The sequence below is a fragment of the Sminthopsis crassicaudata genome, chromosome 1, assembly GCF_048593235.1.
Source record: "Sminthopsis crassicaudata isolate SCR6 chromosome 1, ASM4859323v1, whole genome shotgun sequence".
NCBI classification, from domain to species: Eukaryota; Metazoa; Chordata; class Mammalia; order Dasyuromorphia; family Dasyuridae; genus Sminthopsis; species Sminthopsis crassicaudata.
The window spans coordinates 620,853,773-620,874,518 of record NC_133617.1 but is presented as its reverse complement, the minus strand read 5'-3'; the positions used below and the strand labels follow the sequence as shown (position 1 = coordinate 620,874,518).

General features: G+C 34.7%; 1 protein-coding gene across 1 annotated transcript in view; it reads right to left on the bottom strand.

Annotated features, from left to right (window-relative positions):
- Positions 1-8,562: 8,562 nt before the first annotated feature.
- Positions 8,563-20,746, bottom strand: part of C9 (complement C9) — a 50,905-nt gene continuing 38,721 nt past the window's right edge. Inside the window, 3 exon segments of the mRNA XM_074282608.1 lie at positions 8,563-8,850; positions 9,813-10,036; positions 15,671-15,849. Of these exon segments, the coding sequence (XP_074138709.1) occupies positions 9,815-10,036; positions 15,671-15,849 (401 nt within the window). The 3' untranslated portion in view covers positions 8,563-8,850; positions 9,813-9,814.

Genomic DNA, 20,746 nt, shown 5'->3' with positions numbered 1-20,746 from the left:
TGAGACATAATGAAGAACTGAAGTTGACTACTAGTTGCAAGACCAAGTAATCAAGGAGATAACATTACTCTCTACAATGATGGGGAAAGTAGAAGATGGGGAGGGTTTGATGGGAAAACATGAGTTCTGGATATGTTGTATTTGTGTCTTCTGGGCATCTAGTTTGAGATGTCTGAAAGGTATTTTGAGATGTGAGGTTGGAGATCAGCAGAGAGTTTGGGGCAGGATAAGCAGATTAGAGAATTATTAGCAAAGATCTGGTAGTTAAATCCATGGGACCTGATGAGATCACCAAATGAATAACAATAGAGGGAAAAGAGAAAAGAACCCAGAACAGACCCTCAGGTAAACCGATGGTATGATCTGGAAGAACATTTGGCAAAGGAGACAGAGTAGGAACAATCAGATAGGTGAGAGGAGAACCAGGGAACAATGGTATCCCAAAAACCAAGAGAGAAGAGAGGATTAAAAAGTGATCAATAGTGTGAAGGGCAGCAGAGAGGTCAAGAAGAATGACTGAGAAAATTCAATTCAAATTAGCAATTAAGAGTCATTAATAACATTGGAGAGTTTTGGTGAAATGATGAGGTTGGAAGCCAGATTGTAAGGGGTTAAGAAGAGAATGAGAGGGAAGAAAGTGGAAGCACCTGCTGCAGATGGCTTTCTCTTTTTTTTTTTTTTTTGGAAGAGTTTAGCTACAAAGGACAGAAAGATATCAGGGGATGATTAGCAGAGATTGAAGGGGAAAATGAAAATGGGGTAAAACACACTAAGTGTGTTTTTAGGAATAGAAAATGAACCCACAGGAAGAGACTGAAAATAAATGGAAGAATAAGGATTACAAAGGGGATAATTTGTTAGCAGATACAGGATGGAATGGGATTGTTTTCACCATCATTTGAGTACAAAACAAGAAAGGAATTCTAGGCTCTCTCATGCTTGCCTAATAGAGCAATAGAGGTAACTCAGGTAAGGGAACATGACTTAGCTGAATCAACTGTAGATAACCTTCATACTTATCCTTGTTGCATGTTTTTTTCCTACTCTGGTTAAGTAAATCTCTTTTTGTTAATTGCTGAATAATCCACAAGCTTCATTTTGTTCCAATAGTGAACCTAAATGAACAGAAGACTGACCTGTTTCAGATCCAGGCCAGAACAATGACCTGTGTATTGTTCATGTCTTTGTGTATCCTATTCAAGTCAACAAGCAAAAGCACCTAAGATGTGCTAGGTTATGTGCTGTATTGTTCAGTTGTGCTTGATTCTAAGTTCATGGAGTTTTCTCAGGAAAGATACTGGAGTCGTTTGCCATTTCCCTCTCAAGAGTGTCACAATTTTGCAGATGGGAAACTGAGGCAAATAGGGATTAAGTGACTTGCCCAGAATCACACAGCTAGTAAGTGTCTAGGTTGGATTTGAACTCAATTCTTCATACTTCCAAGATTGGTGCTTTACTCATTAAATAAAGCTGTTTAATATGCTAATACTGGGGATGAAAAGAAAGGGGAAAAAATAGTCCTTACCTTCAAGGAACTCAAAGCCTCATAGGCTATTATCATTTTTCTTTACTCTGAATACATTCCCATTTCTCCCTGGAATAGATGTTGGTTTAATTTAGAATGGGAAAATATGAAATTCTAAAATCTATAGAGTTGTATTATACCTTGGTGATTTAAAATTTGTGATGCCTCCATGTTTGGCTTCCCAAGGCCAGAACAAGGCTCTAGTCTTTCAAAGACTATCAGTATAGGTACTCTGTCCATATTTTAGTGAATTTTTAAAAAATGAATTAGGTCCAAAATGTTCCTCACTCAGTGAATCATTAGGTTTATAGCTAAATCAATTCTCAGAATCTTTGCAAATTTTCAGAACTTGAATTCACCTAATTTTGCCTTTAAAAACTTGTGGTCATCTGAGGCAATCTGGTACAATAGAAAGAATGCCTTTTTTGGAGTCAGCAGATCTGCCCTCAATAATATCTAATAATTGACATCTAATAATATCTAATGATACATATACATCTCACTTTAAGGATGGAAAAGCACTTTGCCTATATAACTTTATTTGATGATGCTATTATTATAATACAGATGAAGAAACTAAGAAAAATTAAATAATTTGGTAAATAATCACATTGACTTAGTGTCTTAATTAGTGTCTGAGGCAAAATTCAGTTTCTAATAAAATCCATAACCCTATATTCTACTTCAAACTCCTTTTACTATCTGTCTGAATATAAGCTCTAGGAGGGTAGGAACTGTTTTTCTGACCCTTATTTTTCCTCATCAATAAAATGAAGGGAGTAGATGATCTTTATGGGTCCTTCTAAATCTCTTTGATCCTATGATTCCCTACATCAGAAAAGAATTAATTCCCCAAAGACCTGTCAATGTTTAATCAAGTAGAGAGAAGATAAAAAGAAAGAAAGAAAACTGAGGGGATTGAAACTAGGTAGGAAATTAAATCTGGGGCTTTCCAAGGAATTTCCCATGGTTTATCACTATTTGACAATAGTCATTAACCTTGCTACATCTACTCATGATGAAGTGTTGGAATAGAGCTTGTAGGGAAAGAAAAGAACTGAAAGGAATGACTAGAGCTGCTACCCCCCACTAGTGGATATTCTAACTTGTAGAATTAATATTTTGAAGCCACTAATGTCTTGGGACCCCAAAAGTTCCAGGATCACTTTGAATAAGACTTAGACCTCAGATAATTCACAAATTAAACAGTCAAATGAAGTAGTATATAAATACTATGTAAATGTCAAGTATTGTTGTTATTATAACTATTAAATTGTCTTTGGAAAAAAGAAGAATGTATTAATTACTACTTAACAAAACCCAGACATTTTTTATCTAAGCAGTCAGGATCTTGTCAATTCTTTCTTCATATTGGTATTATATAAGTGCTCTATTCATTGTGTCACCTAACACAATACTTTCAAGTGTTTTTAACAACTAGATTACAAATACAGTCATAATACCTTGATGTTGGTTAGCTAAAGAAGTTTGACAATAACTTTAAGCAACAATCTCTCTTATTAAATTTTGTCTTATTTTTTATTTTGCAGGAAAAAAAACTGGCTTTTTTCTGGGGATTTAAGTGTACTTAAGTTCCTTCAATTCTGACACTGTACCTTGTAAAAACACAAAATGAAAAAAATGATGGTGTTCAGAGAAGGGAGAAATAAAAGTAGACCTAAAGAAGTTGGGCCTAAAAGGATTATTATGGTCATAGGTTTTCTGGATGCTTCATCCTGATTCAAGTTGCCTTCCAAGGCCTGAAGATGGATCATTATACTGACTGCCAGTCTTGACAAATTTTTTTTCCCTTCCATATGTGATTCCTAGAAGAAACAAAGGATCATTAGTAGTTTGTGAGTGCAGTACCAGGTGTGAATAGAGTGCCAGATGTGAAAAGACTTGCTGAATTAATGGGTCTGTAAATGGGAATGATCCCAGATGGAATTTTTGATGGAAGTGATGTAGGTCATATTAAGGTCCACTCAGAATCTTTGGTCTCAACTCTACTTTATTCTAAAGTTCCTAGACCCAGCCTCAATTTGGCTAGAATATTCCCAGTTTAAAAAAACAAACAAACAAACAAACAAACAAAAAATCACATATCAACTGCAAATTGAAAAGTATCAGACAGCTTTTGCTCTGGGACTCAGAGGTTCAGTATAAAGCTCTAGGCAATGACGTGTTGCTAAATGTTTTTATAACTAGCTTTCTGTTGGTTATACTTTTAAGTTTAATGTGCATTATAAACATTTCCCATTACCTTCTTAAAGTCTAGAATCTAAATACTAAAATAGCAAATCAATACTTGATTTGTAGGTTTGCCAGTTTCCTAAGTATGAGTGTTCATATTGAAAATTTAACAATTGACTGTTGCAAATTAGTTCAAACTGTCTCCAATAACTGTTGGCTGCAAGTGTGGAATAAGGCAAAGTGAACATATTGAAGAAGGCATTGGCAGGAATGTTTGGGTTTTTTTTTTTTAAATCATTTTTTATCTATCACATTTAAAAGTTATTGCTTTCTTTGTAATGTCTTTGACTATCAGTCTTATTCATAGCAAAAAATAACTAGTCAACACAAATACAAGAAAAATAAAATACAACAAATGCAACTGTACTGGAAGACTAAATGACTATTTACAAAGTGTTTTTTTTTTTTTTTTTTTTCATAGATTATCTTCTAAACATCACAACATCACTGTGATATGAGTGGGAAGAGACTTATTTCAGTTTTAGAGAGAAGACAACACACAGCTAGAGACATGTCCAAGCTCACATAATTAAATAAACAGGGACAGATTACTTTGGACATTTCAGAATCTTAGAGTTTGTAGATGGTAGCAAATTTTGAAATATGAAAAATAATTTCAACAGATTAATCTGGATGATTTTCTTTCAATAGCTTATCTTCTTTTTCCCCCCTGCCCATACCTTCTCCAACTTACTCAACAAGCATTTGTTTAGTATTTATTATGTTCTAAATGTTAGAGAAACAAAAGCTAGAATTTCTCAGAACCTTTCACTGGTTACTAAAATTTCATAAGAAAGTAGAACTAGAAGCTCTTAACCTAGGGTCCATGAACTTAAAAAATACATTTTTGACAACAGGATTTAAACATAATTGGCTTCCTTTGTAATTTTATTTTATTTGTTTTAAAACATTATTCTGAAAAGGGGCCACACACTTGACTAGACTGACAAGAGTTTATGACACAAAGAAAGCTTGAGATCCTCTGGGTGTAGTCCAATCCTTTAATTTCACAGAGAAGGAAACTGAGTCCTTTTCTAGGATCACTGGCCTTGTTATTACAAGAATAAGATGTGTATGTGACCATGGATACTATGAGCATTTGCATGGGTTTTTAGAAATGTAACTCCAGGAAACATTAATAGATCTATTTGGCATCTTGCCTACTCCTTTTAAAAAAAGACTATGGGTCTGATTTGAGGGGAACAGTAAAAGATTAACAAGGTTGGAGACTTTGGTCTCCAATCTGTGAAAGAGTTACTGGACTAGAATTATATTGATTTGTCCCCTGCAGTATTGCTAGTCTAGTAGCACATATTTTATATTCAAAACAAACAAACAAACAAAAAAAAACCTCCCCTTGTCACTAGTCCTTAGGTTACTCATCAGCTTAACTCCTTCCTACCACATGCTGGTTTTACAAAATATCATCACAAATAGTGAAATGAGTAAATCCATTTATCAAATTGCTTAGATAAAAATGCAAGATACCATGATTAAGCTCCTAAATGAGAGGGGCAGAAAGAGAATTTGGCTGGCTTTATTGGGGAAAACTTAAAGATGAAGAACAGAATTTGAATTTGGGAGAAAGAAGAGAGGCAATGAAGTGTTCTGAGGGTGGAGAACTATATGAAAAGAAGAATGGAGAAAGGAACAGAGGAATCAACTATTTATAGACTATTCAAACAAAAAATACTTAGCTTTGTGCTAAGGAGATTCAGAAGTATAAAGGGGTCCCTACCCTCCAGCAACCTATAATCTAGTTGTGGAGTCTAGGAAAGATAGGACTGATGATCATGAAACAATTAGTAAACAATATAAGACAATGTGAGGCAGCTAGGTGGTTGGAATTTCAGGCTTGGAATTAGGTCTTCTCTGAGTTCAAATCTAACTTCAGACACATATCTGTGTGCAGTCCTAAACCTTAGTTTGCCTCAGTTTCCTCATGTATAAAATGAGCTGGAGAAGAAAATGATAAATCATTCTAGCATCCTTGCCAAGAATACTCACAAAGAATATGACTGAAAAAGAATATATAATTACAATTGGGTGGTACTGACTGAGTGCTTAGACATGGAATATTTAATAAGGATAACAAAAGCATAACATATTTAACCTAATCAGATTGTTGTCTTAGGGAGGGAAGTGGTGAAGAAGAGAGAAAAATTTAAAATACAAACTTTTACAAAAATGTATGTTGAAAATTTACATGTATTTGGAAAAATAAAATACTATTAGAAAAAAAAAGAAGCATAGAGTCTCAGGGTAAGAAGTATTAAAAATATTCTAGGTTACGGGTTCCCAACCTTTTTTCAGAATGTTTGGCTTTCAGCAAACCTTCCTGTAAACACACATATACATGAAAAAACAAACTTTAAAGAATATGGTGCCTTTTTGGGGGGAGGCAAAATCTTCTAAGAGGCTGCAATCCAAGAGGGAACAGGTAGGTGGTGCTAAAGGTCCAGGATCAACCCAGATGAGGATAATTCATTAGAGCTGAGAACTAGAGGGTTAACACATTTTTTCCATATTTCTGGCATTTAACTCAGAGCTAGGCCACTGATTTATATGTCTTTGCATTGAAGTATTTTTTTGGGGTGTCCCTCCTCTGGAGAGTTTCTGAGGTTTCCTCCAATTCCTAAATTCTGTAATTCCTTTAATAGACTTCTTGTGTATCTCTTAAAATACTTAACGCATAATAAACAAGAAATTCTGTTTGGACCTAATTTAATTGACTTGTTCAATTCATCCTGAAATATCTTACAATTCACCCATATATTCAACTGAGTTTAAGAATGTAAGGTATCAAAAATATCCAGTGTTTAGTTTAAGCTAGGGGAGCCATCTGAAACCAAAGGAAAACTCTTGGATTTTGTTGATTCCATGATTCTACTCTTCAAAAGCTATGCTTTAAATGGGCCATTTTGAAACTAGGGAACAACTGGAGTTGTTTAGATGGCTGCTAAGAAATGGGAAGAAGTTCCATACCTCAAAATTTGTGTTAAATGATAACTGGCTAACAAAAAAGATCAAGGCACTCAAAAATAAGCTAGTTTTCTTAAAAAAATAAGCAGTTTAATATAGGGCAGAGATGTCAAACAGAAATGAAGGACCATTAATCCTTTGTATGTCTACTTGTTGGCAGCATATTGAAGTAATTTTAAAAATATAGTTTGTTATATCTTTCATTATTTTGTTACATGTTTCCTAGTTACATTTTAATATGGTTTTGGCTATACTAGGGAGATAAAGACATTTTGTTTATTTGATGAAGAACTAACCTACAGTTAGACCTAAATTCAAGTCTTTTCATGGTACCAGCTTACCACTTATTCTTATAATAAGTACCAAGAGTATTTTCACATTAATATTTCCTTATTGTAATATTTACATTAGCAAAAGTTACTAAAGCATTTTCAAAATGGCTCATTCCCTATATTTTGTGTATTATCTGTCTAGCTACTTTTATTCTTGTTGAAGACTCCCTTTCTTTTCTTTTTTTTCCCTCAATAATATTTTATTTTTATAATTACATGTAAGGATGATTTTCAACATTCTTTTTTTTTTTTCTAAGATTTTGAGTTCCAAATGTATGATCCTGAGTCAGTCACTTCACCCTTCAGTGCCCTAGGTTATACCCTATTAATATAAGGTATAGAGCAGGTACTGATCTGCATTTAGTAGAAGTTTCTCTACAATGCTGAAGTCATAGTTCCTTTTTTTTTTTCCCTGAGGCTGGGGTTAAGTGACTTGCCCAGGGTCACACAGGAAGTGTTAAGTGTCTGAGATCACATTTGAACTCGGGTCCTCCTGAATTCAGGGCTGGTGCTCTTTCCATTGCGCCACATAGCTGCCCCTGAAGTCATAGTTGTAATAAAAAAAAAAAATTGATTTTTAAAAAAAGTTAAAAATCAATTTGTTTAATAACTCTTCAATCAGGAGAAATATGTTGATGTAAATGGCTATTTGACCAAAGTCCACAAGGTGCACCAGTATGTGAGGTTCTAAAGCATTCTCTCTGGAGCTGGGGAGGAGGGAGGAAGTACCTCACAGAGATCACAAATTCAGGGCGAGTGTCACTTTGAGCTTCAGACTGAGTCACTAGTATATGGAAGTTGGGTTGTCATAATAATCTCTCCCCCAAATTTGGGTTTCTCTATTGTACCTTGACTGAAAGAATAGTTGCCTCTCACAGTTAAATCCTAGTACTAATAGGCAAATTGGGTCAATTAATTTGTTGTAGATAACCTAACATCCCTTTCTCCTAGAGTCTAACCATAGTGGTATGAGACTATTCTATCAGCTTTAGCCCTACTACAACTCAGGATGTTGAACTCAAGTGATCCATCAGTTTCTATCCCCATATCCTACAGCAGGGACTACAGGTTTAGAAACATATCTTATAATGAGATATTCCAGGTTAATTGCAGGGAATGATTCATCAGTTTTCTTTTTCCATGTCACATTCACTCTCCCATTTTCTTCATTGTCTTCCTTCTGCGATTCAATGCCTGTCTCTTGAACTCTGAATTTGAAGAAGTATCTCCATAATTCTCTCTCTGGATATGGATGGCATTTTCTATTCCAAGTCTATTGGAATTGTCTTGGATCATCACCTTGCTGAGAAGACCTAAGTCTATCATGGTTATAAATCACATAATTTTGCTGTTTCCCAATACAATATTCTCCTGGTACTGTTCACTTCACTCAGCATCACTTTATGATGGAGTTATTTATAAAAAAAATTATTATTTTCAGAAAAGCCTGAAACAATTTGCATAATCAGCTTGCTCATCATTTCTTTTTATTGCTTTTATTACTTTATTTTTTAAATTAATTTTATAATTATAACTTTTTTTTTGACAGTACATATGCATGGGTAATTTTTTACAACATTATCCCTTGCATTTACTTCTGTTCCGAATTTTCCCCTCCTTCCCTCCACCCCCACCCCTACTTGGCAGGCAGTTCCATACATGTTAAATGTATTATAGTATATCCTAGATATAATATATGTGTGTAGAACCGGATTTCTTGTTGCACAGGAAGAACTGGATTCAGAAGGTAAAAATAACCTGGGAAGAAAAACAAAAAGGCAAACAGTTTACACTCATTTCCCAGTGTTCCTTCTCTGGGTGTAGCTGTTTCTGTCCATCATTGATCAATTGGAACTGAATTAGATCTTCTCTTTGTTGAAGATATCCACTTCCATCAGAATACATCCTCATACAGTATTGTTGCTGAAGTGTATAATGATCTCCTGGTTCTGCTCATTTCACTCAGCATCAGATCATATAAGTCTCTCCAAGCCTCTCTGTAATCATCCTGCTGGTCATTTCTTACAGAGCAATAATATTCCATAACATTCATATACCATAATTTACCCAACTATTCTCCAATTGATGGACATCCATTCATTTTCCAGCTTCTAGCCACTACAAAAAGGGTTGCCACAAACATTTTGGCACATATAGGTCCTTTTCCTTTCTTTAGTATTTCCTTGGGATATAAACCCAGTAATTTGCTCATTTCTTATGGAACAGTATATTCCACTACCTTCATATACCATAACTTATTCGGCCATTCCCCAATTGATGAGCATCCACTTAATTTCCATTGAGGACTTTCTCTTTCATTCGGATTTTCATTAAAGGTTGAACAGAAACAAGGATAGACCAGAAACCCATTCTTATTTTCATTTTCATTTACTTCTCCCTCCCCTCATGAAATGTAAGCTCCTTGAAGACAAGGACTTTGTATGTTTTCCTCAATATCCTTAGAAGCTAGAATAGTAACTGACAGATGCTAGGCATTTAACAAATTCTTGTTGAATTGAATTTTCAGCAGTGATAAAAAGCTAGTGAAGGACATGTAGAAATTGCTGTGAAAAGTGAAATTCCAGAATAACTTATTATTTTCCACTATTGAGTCAATAATCATCTTCATTTTTCATGGATAATCTAGAGGTGAACATGTCACAGTTTGCAAGTAAAATGGCCTGTGAGAGTATGTCTTTTCTCAAAAGAAATTTACTCACCTTCAAACAACTGACTTAATTTGGCAAGCAATTCCCTGAAATTCAGTTCCACAGGCACATATGCATTCCCCATCCAACAGCATTGCGGTTCCTCCATTTTGACAAGGCTGGCACTTGCGGACACTGAATTCACTAAGGTAGTCATTTATGGCTCTTTCCAAATTTTGTTTCTTTTCATGTGCATCTTTCATTCTCACTGGAACCAAATTACCTATTGGAGATAGCTACAGATAAAATGAGACAACACATAAAAAATGCTATATAAAACCTTAAAGTGCTAAATAAATGCTATTTATCAACAACAACATTATTATTGCTGCTATTGTCATGGACCTGTGTTTTGGAATCTTAGGATTTAGAGTTGGAAGGGGTCTTATAGATAAACTCATCTACCGACCTCATTTTGCAAAGTCAGAACTGAGACTAACAGAAGTTAGATGATTTCCCAGAGTTTAACAAAATAAAAGTAGAACCAGAATTTGAATTCTCTTCCTCTAAGTAAAGAGCCATGTATTCCTTCCTTTGCAATAGGCTGTCTCTTGTGATCCTGTGTTTTCCTCCAGGTTCTAACCTAAACTTTTTTTTTTTTTGCTGAGGCAATTGGAGTTAAGGGACTTGCCAGGGTCACACAGGAAGTGTTAAGTGTCTGAGGTAAAATTTGAACTCACGTCCTCCTGACTTCAGGGCAGGTGCTCTATCCACTGCACTACCTAGATACCTCCCCTCCCCTACCTAAACATTCTTTAAATATATAGTAAATAGTTAATGAACTTTTAAGTGAATGCTATATGTTTGGATTAAGTATTTCTTCCCTGTGCTGATTAACTTTTTGTTTGCTATTTATGGCAAATTCAATTTACAGATAGTTTAGAAAATGAAGGGCCTCAAAATTCCTTGCATCACTACATTGTTGATTTTTAAAATAATTTTATTTTTCAAGCTGATTTCAGAAAAGCCTAAAAAGACTTACTGATGGTAAGTAAAATGAGCAGGACTAAGAGAACGTTGTACACAGTAACAACAAGATTATGTAATGGACTTGGCTTTTTTTCAACAACAGAGAGAATCAAGACAATTCCAATAAATTTGTGATGGAAAGTGTCATCCCCATTCAGAGACAGAACTAAGGAGACCAAATGTGGATCAAAGAATAGTGTTTTCACCTTTTTTTGTTTGCTATTGTTGCTTTGCTTATTTTTTTTCTCATGGTTTATTATGCCTTATTTATGCCTCAAAAATAAACTATTCCCTTCCTAAACAAACAAAAAAACTACATTACACTTGACAAAACTGTAGTGGATGACACAAAGGACTTGGGTATCCCAAATACTGGCTAGGGAGGAAAAGATTTGGTCAAATTTGGGTGTGCCAAGTTTGAAGTCAGCTTCTCTGAAGAATCATCTTTCATTACCATCTTCTTTGTGCTATGACTTGAAGACTTGTATCAAAATCTTAGTAGCTTTCCTCCCTATGCCTGCAAATCCAGCAACTGAGGACAGATTGTATTTAACCCCTTTGGCAGACGTCTTTTTTGCCTGTATGCCTATGCTTTACACTAGCAAGTCACTTAACCCTTCCTTAGTTTTGTTATTTATAAAATAAATCAGAAAAATAAATGGCAAACTATTCTAGTGTCTTTGCCAAGAAAACCCCAAATGGGGTCACAAAGAATGAGACACACCTGAAAATGATTTAACAATAACAACATCAATACATGGAAACTGATGAGATCACTACTGAGAAATTCATCACAGGTTTATAGGTTTAGAGGGGCTAGGAATGGAAGAGATCACCAAGTCTAATCCTTCATTGAGTCCATGAAGATAAACAGTTGAGCCCAAATCACAAGAAAGCATGGGTAGTTCATTAGTTCTTTTTGGGTATTTCATTAGTTCTTTCTGGAAACACTCTTTTAGAGCATTAAATGACCTCTTGTCGCAAGAATACATTAATAAACTTCATGATCATTTTTATATATACTTTTCTTCCCAGTATGGTCAATTTCTTGTTCCAAATCTAATGAAACAGGTGGGAACCAAAGCCTACCAATGAAAAGAATGAACTATCAATCACATAGCTAGAAAAGGGAAAACTTCTCCTATGTCACATTTTTTAGACTACATAATGGCAAACACAAAGAGTGTTCAAAATTCACTTAGCTGACATAGCTTTGAGATTAAGGAAGGCCTTAATTCCATTCTGTTAAATTCAACTTAAAAAATAACTACAACATTTGATGCCCTGGGCTAGGCACTGGAAGAAGCAAAGACAAAATTAAAATACTCCATGCCCCCAAGCAATTTATATCCTACAAAAGCCTTCAATTAAATTCTATCAGAGACATAATTTTAAATCTGTACCCAAAGTTTTCTGCATATAAAAATTGATATGTGGGAAATGTCCACAATTTACTGTACTTTCTTATTTCCTGGGGTTTATTAGGTGAAGAAAAAAACTATTTCTTTTGAAGAAATGATCTCTTTTGTTTTAAAATATTGTATAATACAGTTCTGCTACAAAATATTTTATTCTGCTTTTTTTCTTAGTAGGTAAAAAGTCAGAAGCAGAGGTATATTGTGGTAGAGGGGAATCTTGTTAGATTATGTGGTTTCTGTGGTCCTTTCTGACCCTGGAATTCTGGGGGAGGTCCTTTGGGTACTGAGCTCCATAAAACAAAGGAACATAGAATTCTAAAAGTCTTTCTGGAATCCAAGCTATTTAAAAGAGGAGAAAAATACAACCTCCTGTCCTTAAATTCTTGCAGAACATAATTATTGGGTTGTTGAAATTGTGATCTCAGAGATGATGCAGGGGTCTATCAATTTAAGTTTTCTATGAATTAAACCATAGGATGGAGACTTTCAACTCTGTTATATTTATTTGGTAGAAAGAAAGGATTCTTTTCCCAAGCTGCCACATTGCCAGAAACAGTGTAAACAAAGACTAGAGTTGTATTGATTTCCTCAGAAGAAGAATTCATTCTGCTTTACTCTTCAGAGGGAAATAAGAGCCAGTGAAACCAGGACACAGGAATATAGGGTCCATGGAAACCATACAATTTGGTTAAATGCATAAACAGTGTTTGAAGAGATAAAAATGAAAGGTATGCAATGAAGAACTAATTCTGAGGAATGCAAACCCCATAAAGTATAAAGACCCTACTAAGAAAATGACAATTTTTATGGTCCTGAAGTTATAGAAAAGATTACAGAGGAACAGTGCATTTTCCTGACTAGTTTGTCTTTCTGTTAAACAAGAAAACTTCATCATCTGCCTTTTATTTTTCAAGCTGAAGATAGTTGGATATTGTATTATCCAATTTGTAAAACATAACAGAGCCTATTACCTGCTAGGTTGTATTAGGTGTAGGAGATACAAAGATGAAAATGAAATAATGGCTGCCCTTAAGGAGCTTACATTCCACAGAAGACAACTTTTTCACTTTTAAGTATTATAAAATATAAAATAAACAAAAGGTGGGGGAGTGACCTACCTTGGCAGGTAGGAGAATCAAATATGATCCTATGATGTTTTTCACAATCAAAGTAAGCTTTGAATCAATCAATCAAGCTTTGAAAGAAACTAAATATTTTCAGAGGTGGAAGCAAGGAGAGGGGATGTATCCCAGATAAAGTAAAGGCAGATGGAGATAAAAGATGAAATGTAGTGCCAGAGGAATAGTAAGTGGCCAGTCTGACTGTACTGTACAATGCTTGAAGGGAAATAATGTATAGCAGTATTATATGTGTAAGATGGGAAATTTTACAACCCTTTACCCCAGGTAAGGCAAGAAATAAGATGTTGTAGCTCTGTTAACTTTAACAGATAAGAATATTTCTTTAAGTTCTAAAAATTATGAAGAAATTAAAGTTATCAATAGTTATTGAGAAAATATTCTAAATCACTATTGATTAGAAAATTGCAAATTAAAATAATTCTGAAATGCCACTCATATCTATCAGATTGGCTAATATGAGAGAAAAGGAAAATGATAAATGTTTAGAAAGGATCTAGGAAAATTGGGACATTAATGCATTATTGGTAGAGTTGTGAATTGATACAACCATTCTGGAGAGCAATTTGGAATTTGCCCAAAGGGCTATAAAATTGTTCATACCTTTTAGTTCAGCAGAATCTCTACTGGATCTGTAGTCCAAAGAGATCATAAAAATTGGAAAAGACCAAGATTTAAAAAAAAATGTTTATAGTAGCTCTCTTTGTAGAGACAAAGATTTGGAAATCAAGGGGATACCCATCAATTGGGCAATGGCTGAACAAGTTATGGTACATGAATGTGATGGAACAACACCATTGTTCAATAAGAAATGATGAGCAGGTAGATTTCAGAAAAGTTTGGAAAGACTTACATGAACTGATGCTGAATGAAGTGAATAGAATCAGGAGAATATTGTACAAAGTAACATTATGTGATAATCACCTATGATTGACTTAGCTTTTCTCAGCGATATATAATCCAAGATTACTCCAATAGAATTGGGATAGAAAATGTCATCCAAATCCAGAGAAAGAACTATGGAATTGAATGCATCAATTTTTACTTTTTTCCTTGTGGTTTTTCTCTTTTGTGCTGATTCTTTTGAAACATGACTAATGTAGAAATATGTTTGATATGATGGTGCATGTATAACCTATATCATATTGCTTTCCAACTTGGGGAGGAAAAGAGAAAAAATGGAAATAAAAATCTTATAAAAGTAAATGTTGAAAACCATATTTACATGTAATTGGAAAAAAATATTAAACTGGGAAAGGGTTCCAAAAATCGTTAATTAAAAGTGCAGAATAGATGTGAAGAATTCCATCTCTATTGAAAAAAAAATCAATCAAAGTCATAAGCTCACTGTTAAGGTGTTCTCCTTCCCTTTTACTCTTTGACTAGAGAGTTGACCTTGAGTTTCAAAAGTTCAGAAGATTTGGACTTCCTATCAGTGATGGATAGTAAGAATGTTCCTGAAATAACAATGGCTCAAAGAAACATATACATCAGGAACCAAGGTCAGACTAGAAACTATGGAAAACCAGTTTCAGGACTCTATAAGCAAGAACCCAGAACCTCAAAGCTCAAAAATGCACTGGATATTGCAGAAATACTTAGGAAGTAAAAAAAGGATCTCCATTGAGCCAGAAGATGTGAATTCCTTCTTTGCCACATGTGATCTCTAAGCTCGAGTCCACTTTTCTCCTTGACTCTCTGGTACTTTTGGGAGATTGTGTCACAGACTTTTGGGGTAAAGTTTTATACCAATTGTTCTTACCATATTACCTTAGTACATATTTCTAAAAGGGAATTAATTTTGGCAAGCTAATTGATATTAGTTTCATGATCAATAGGTACCACCCCATCAGACTTACGAGTAATAATGTTAAAAATCAACTTCAAAAGCTCAAGGTTATAGAACCCTGAGGGGAAAAGGAGTGCCATTCTGTAGCAGTCATTAAAACTACAACATGATGTGAAGAAAAGAACACAAGATTTTGGTATTGCAGCTCAAATGTTTACTAGCTACACAACCAAGAGAAACTCATTTAACTTCTCTGAGACTGAATTTCATAATTTAATTGTAAAGCAGGCATAGTTATATTTATGCTTGCTTCCTCACAGACTTGGGAAGACAGTGATTTGTAAACCTTTAAGGATTAGATAAGTGTGAATTATCACAAATTGTCTGGAAAGGCAATGGGATTCTCTGTAAAAACAGGATAAAATAAGTGATTCCTTAAAGTCTATTCCAGCCTTTAGATTCCATGAGTCTGGGACTTGAGCACCTCAAAACACTCCATTCTACTTTCTGAGAATATGCATAGAAATACTTCATCAGAAACAATGCATTCTTTACCCTTTGATTAATGAGTACAGGTGCTTTCTCTAAGGAAGCACTCCAGTTGAGGAAATCAGTCACATTAATTGCTGGAGGTCCTCGAAACAGCTTTTCCTTGAGTTGAGTGGCATATTCTCTAGTTCCTCCTTCTATGAGTGAAATAATATCTTCTACCACGTGTTTGTGGTTCTTGTCATCTGCAGAGAGGGAGAGCAAGAGTGTCATAATCTTTTATAAATTGAACCAGTCATTAAAGAATTTATGGAATATAAGAAAAATATGAAGAAGAATAAATATATGTAATGTGGAATAATAGAATATTAATACATTAAAAATAATAAAATATAAGGAAATTATCCCAAATCTTGACAATTTATTTGAGATGCCTTTGAAGATTTCAAATCTTTTTGGATCTATATGTACATATTATCAGCGCATGTCTCAATAAGTCATCATTCTAACCTGGCAAATAGTGGACATTAACATCGGTATTGGAGAATGTCCTGAAAACACAAGCTGAGGTTTATTAAATATGTCTCAAAATTATAATAGTAATATAGATAACCAAAAATTGAGCTGATGGGTCTGAGTCTATTCCCTAGCAAAGGAGGCAGGAGTGGGGAGGTGAATGTACTTCCTTCTTGTCTATTCTTTTGGACATTCTTCCTGAAGATCCGATGCTGGTAAGTTCAGAAAATCAGTGCTTAATGGACCTGAGACTGGGTTTTAGTGAATACTCTGTGATAAAGCAGTTTTGGTCATTTTCAGTCACTGCTCTCATGTTTTGGCTGGCTCTCATGGCTGTCTAGGTAACCTTGTTTTCATCTCCACAGCCCTGATGACTCCAATAGCCACCATATATTTCCTATCCCAGTATAACAAAGAGATCTAAAGGTAAGTATTCAGAGATATTTCTCATACTGTGGGCTTGCCTTGTACCATCTACATGATGATTGTGTTTCCAATTTAAAGATCTTGGAGTTATCTTCTAGTTTTGTTTTGTTTTATTTTGTTTTGTTTTTAAACAAGGAGCAGCTGAACTCCATTAGCTTAGCTATATAGTAGTCCAGGATGGATGAATAGCTTATGGCAATAGGGTATAAATGGTTCATGATAACAGTTTGGGAAATAAAAAATATCTACCTCTAATAGCCAGTCAGTCTTATTGTCCTCAGCTACATTGTCCCTCTAGATGGCTTCACATATACTATTACATATCACAAGATATGTTTTATATGCTCTTATTTGACAGGATCATGAAAGTAGATAAATGGTGGTGGAAATTATTGATATAAACTAGAAGTTTTTGATAGAGATCAGCAGAAATCATGGAGCAGGAAGAAACAGTATTGCTCAGTTCTTGCCTAAACTCCTCTCATAAAGGTTTTAAAAGATCCCTATTGAGCTGGGGTTGGAAATTTTAAGGGGAAACCACAGTGGGCCATTTTTCCAGGTCAAGATTAGGAATTCAAGTCATAAGCAAAGCATCAAGAGACAAACTGTGAAACAGGTATAAAGTAGCAGCTGTGTTGCTCTGAATTAGGAATAGAGTTTTAAATTCAACTCCTGGGCTCAGACTAAGTAAGGGTAAGTCTACAACTCTGAAACTCTAATCACAATTGAGGATTTTGGACTTAATCTGTGGGTAGATGCAGAGGAGTGGCCAACAATTATGTTGTAATTCTACAGTATCTATCATGGATTCAGCCCAGAGGTAAGTGAGTAGGTCAGGCATTTTAGCACCAGGGGTCAATCTATAGCTCAGTAAGACTGAGCTTACAATTCTTTCCAACTAGCTGACAAAAGTGTCCAGAGACTGTTTATAACACAAAGTTTTAATATAAGAAGTAAGACTAGAAAAATAAATAAACAAATGAAGAAACAAAAAAACTCTCATCATAAAGCATTATTATAGTGCTAGAAGAACACAAGATATAAGTCTAGAAAAAAGAGAAGAAATTCAAAGTATCCACAAACAAAGCTTCAAAAGCATAGCTTGGCTGCAAGATCAACAAGAATTCTTATAAGAAATAAAGCAAGATTTCCTACTGCCCCCACTAAAGTTTTAAAAACAATATTATAAATGCAATGAGAGTGCTAAAAGAAAGAATTGAAAAAGACATGAGAAATTTGGAGGAAATACCTGGAAGAAGAATTAGTGACTTAGTACAATAGATAGAAAACTCTACTCAAATAACAGATCTGAAAATTTAAAATCAAGCAATAGTTAATGACAATATAAGACAATAAGAAATATGGAAACATTATCAAAAGGCCAAAAACAAAAAATGTAAGAAAATATGTCACCTCATAAAAGATAGCTGACTTGAAATACATATCAAAAAGACATCATTTAGTAAACATTCAACTTCCTGAAAACTATGATCCAAACAAGAACTTGAATATCATTTAGTATTCAAAAAACTCATGAAGTAAAATTTTCTACATCTATTAGAATAAAAGTAATGTATAATGTGTAATGTGTAAAAGTAATGTGACAAGTATTTTATCACCTCTTGAAAGGAAATCTAAAATGAAAATTTCCAGAAATGTCATTGCTGAAATCCAAAATATTATGAGCAGCCAGAGAGAAAGAATTCATATACAGAGATAGCACAATCAGAATTAAACAAGAGGGGTTAGCAAGGTGGCCCAGTGGATAGAGCACCAGCCCTGAATTCAGGAGGACCGGAGTTCAAATCTGGTCTCAGAAACTTAACACTTCCTAGCTGTGTGACCCTGGGCAAGTCACTTAACCCCAGCCTCAGAGAGGAAAAAAAAAAAAAAGAAATAAACAAGATTTGACAGCTACAACTATAAAGAAGCAGAACTCTTGGAATCCATATTCCAAGACATAAAGATATGAATTTACAATAAAAATAAGTAGAACAAAAATCTACAGCAGAAAAAAAGTAGTGCTTTAATGAAACAGAAGACTTCCATATATTTCTTTCTTCTTTTTTTCCCCCTGAGGCAATTGGGGTTAAGTGACTTGCCCAGGGTCACATAGCTAAAATGTAAGTACCTGAGGTCAAATTTGAACTCAGGTCCTCCTGACTTTAGGGCTGAAGCTCTATCCACTGCACCAAACTAGCTACCTCTTCCATATATTTCTGATGAAAGCTATATATCAGAATGAAGACATATTTACATTGCAGTGAGGGGAGCAGAATGATAGCAGCATTCATTTAGAAATGTTATAAGAAGATAACTTAGGAGTAGTTTTTTTTTTTAATGTTTTTTTGATTTTCAAAGAAGAAAACAAAGGGAGAGAGAAAAAGAAGTTTAAAAGATTGATATTTTTCTTTTTTATAGTTTTATTACTGACTTTTGTTTTTACATATTTCTACTACTTTACCATTGTTTCTGCAAAAGTGAAAATTGACTACCCAAGCCTGAGGATTTTTCATATTTTTCTTTCACATATGGGTTGTCATAGACAAAGAATTTATTGCATAATTGCAAAATTGCCAGTGATGGCCCTTAATCTTAAGGAGGCTGGTCCTTAAGTGACAAACACTATTTATTGCCAAGACAGTACCTGATATGTTTCAGCTAGGTAAAACCTGCTAGAGCTTGTGTTGAAGGGACATAGTCTCTGAGAACCTAAGATGGCTTCCACATAAAACTTTTGTGAAAGTTACATGACTCAACCTTCTAAAAACTGGTCCATCCAAGGAGAGATGGATAAAGCATGTATTAAGTCCTTAATATGTGCCAGACACAGGTATATTCACCTTTTTTCCCCTTCTCTTTTTTCTGTCATTGTTTCTTTCCTTTTGTTCTGATTTTTCTCTCCCATAATTCATAAAGAAATATGTAAAAAACATGTATAACCAAAAACAAAAAACAAAAAATATGCCAGAGATTAGGATAGTAATAAGCATTGGAAGGTATAAAAATAACCAAGTAAGCCTCAAGAGGCTTATATTCAAATGAAGGAATGTAACACAAAAGAGGAGCTAAAAGTGTGGGGAGAAAAATTTGGATGGAAGCATTTATTGCTGGTGGTGGGAAGTAGCATGAAAGTCTAGTCCTGAACAAGATGAGGTGGAATCTTACCTATCAAAACCTATGCTATTCCATTAGCAGGGTCTAAGGTTCTTGGAATTGAGGGTGGAAAGATCAGGATAGGGAGTGACATGGTTTGTAAATTGTGGCTGGAAAGTGTCCAAAGAAACTGATTAACTCTACTATGGCTCCTTATCTCCAACTGAATCAATAAATTCAGTGCTTGAAATTTGAGTTTAAAAGAGGGCATTGAAAATCTTTTTGAGCTCCACACTATTTAAATAGTGACTCTTTCCTGTGAGGAAGTAGTGATCCAGAAGACAGCTGAAAGGCAAGATACTATGAAAGCCAAAAGGAGGAACTCCACATGAAGTACAAATCCATAAATAGCTCTTTTTGGAACAGAAACCCTAAGAAGTCTTTCATCTAATGGCCTAGCAGTAATACCTAGTAGAGGTTCACTGTACTATCTTAAACAGGTCAGCAAGGCAGCAACTCACTCTATCCCTTCTAGACTAATCATTTCCTCTCCAACAAAGCCTTAAATCTCTCTGAAATATAGTTAGTTCATAGGATCACAGATTTAAAGTAAAAAAGGAAACTTTGGAATTATCTAGTAAAAGCCTCTCATTTTGAAATTGAGGAAATTGAGTTTCAGAGGAGTTAAGTAACATACCCCAAGTAAGTATAAAAATTAGTATTGTGGCTAGAATTTGAACCTAGCTCTTTTCATTTCAAAACTCATATTCTTTCTACTGTTCCTCCTTTCTGCAGATGTTTGGTTCAACTATTAAAGAAGTTCCATTTCCTGACTCCTTTTCTAGAGGCTCCAGAAAGAGGGCCCCTAGCATGGCTTGGAGCTTTCTTATAGTCTGAACTTATGCCTTTTAAGGAAGAAATAGGGAAAGTGAGGAAGTAATATTTTTATTTCCATTGGAATAAATAAAGAATTTTGGGGACATGATATCTGTGGGAATGGGGCCAACATGTGCCATAGTTAAGGACAACTAATAGGAACAAATACAAGGAGATTGCCTGGGGAAGAGGGCATAGTTCATGCCATTCCAGGGCCATTAAGGTATT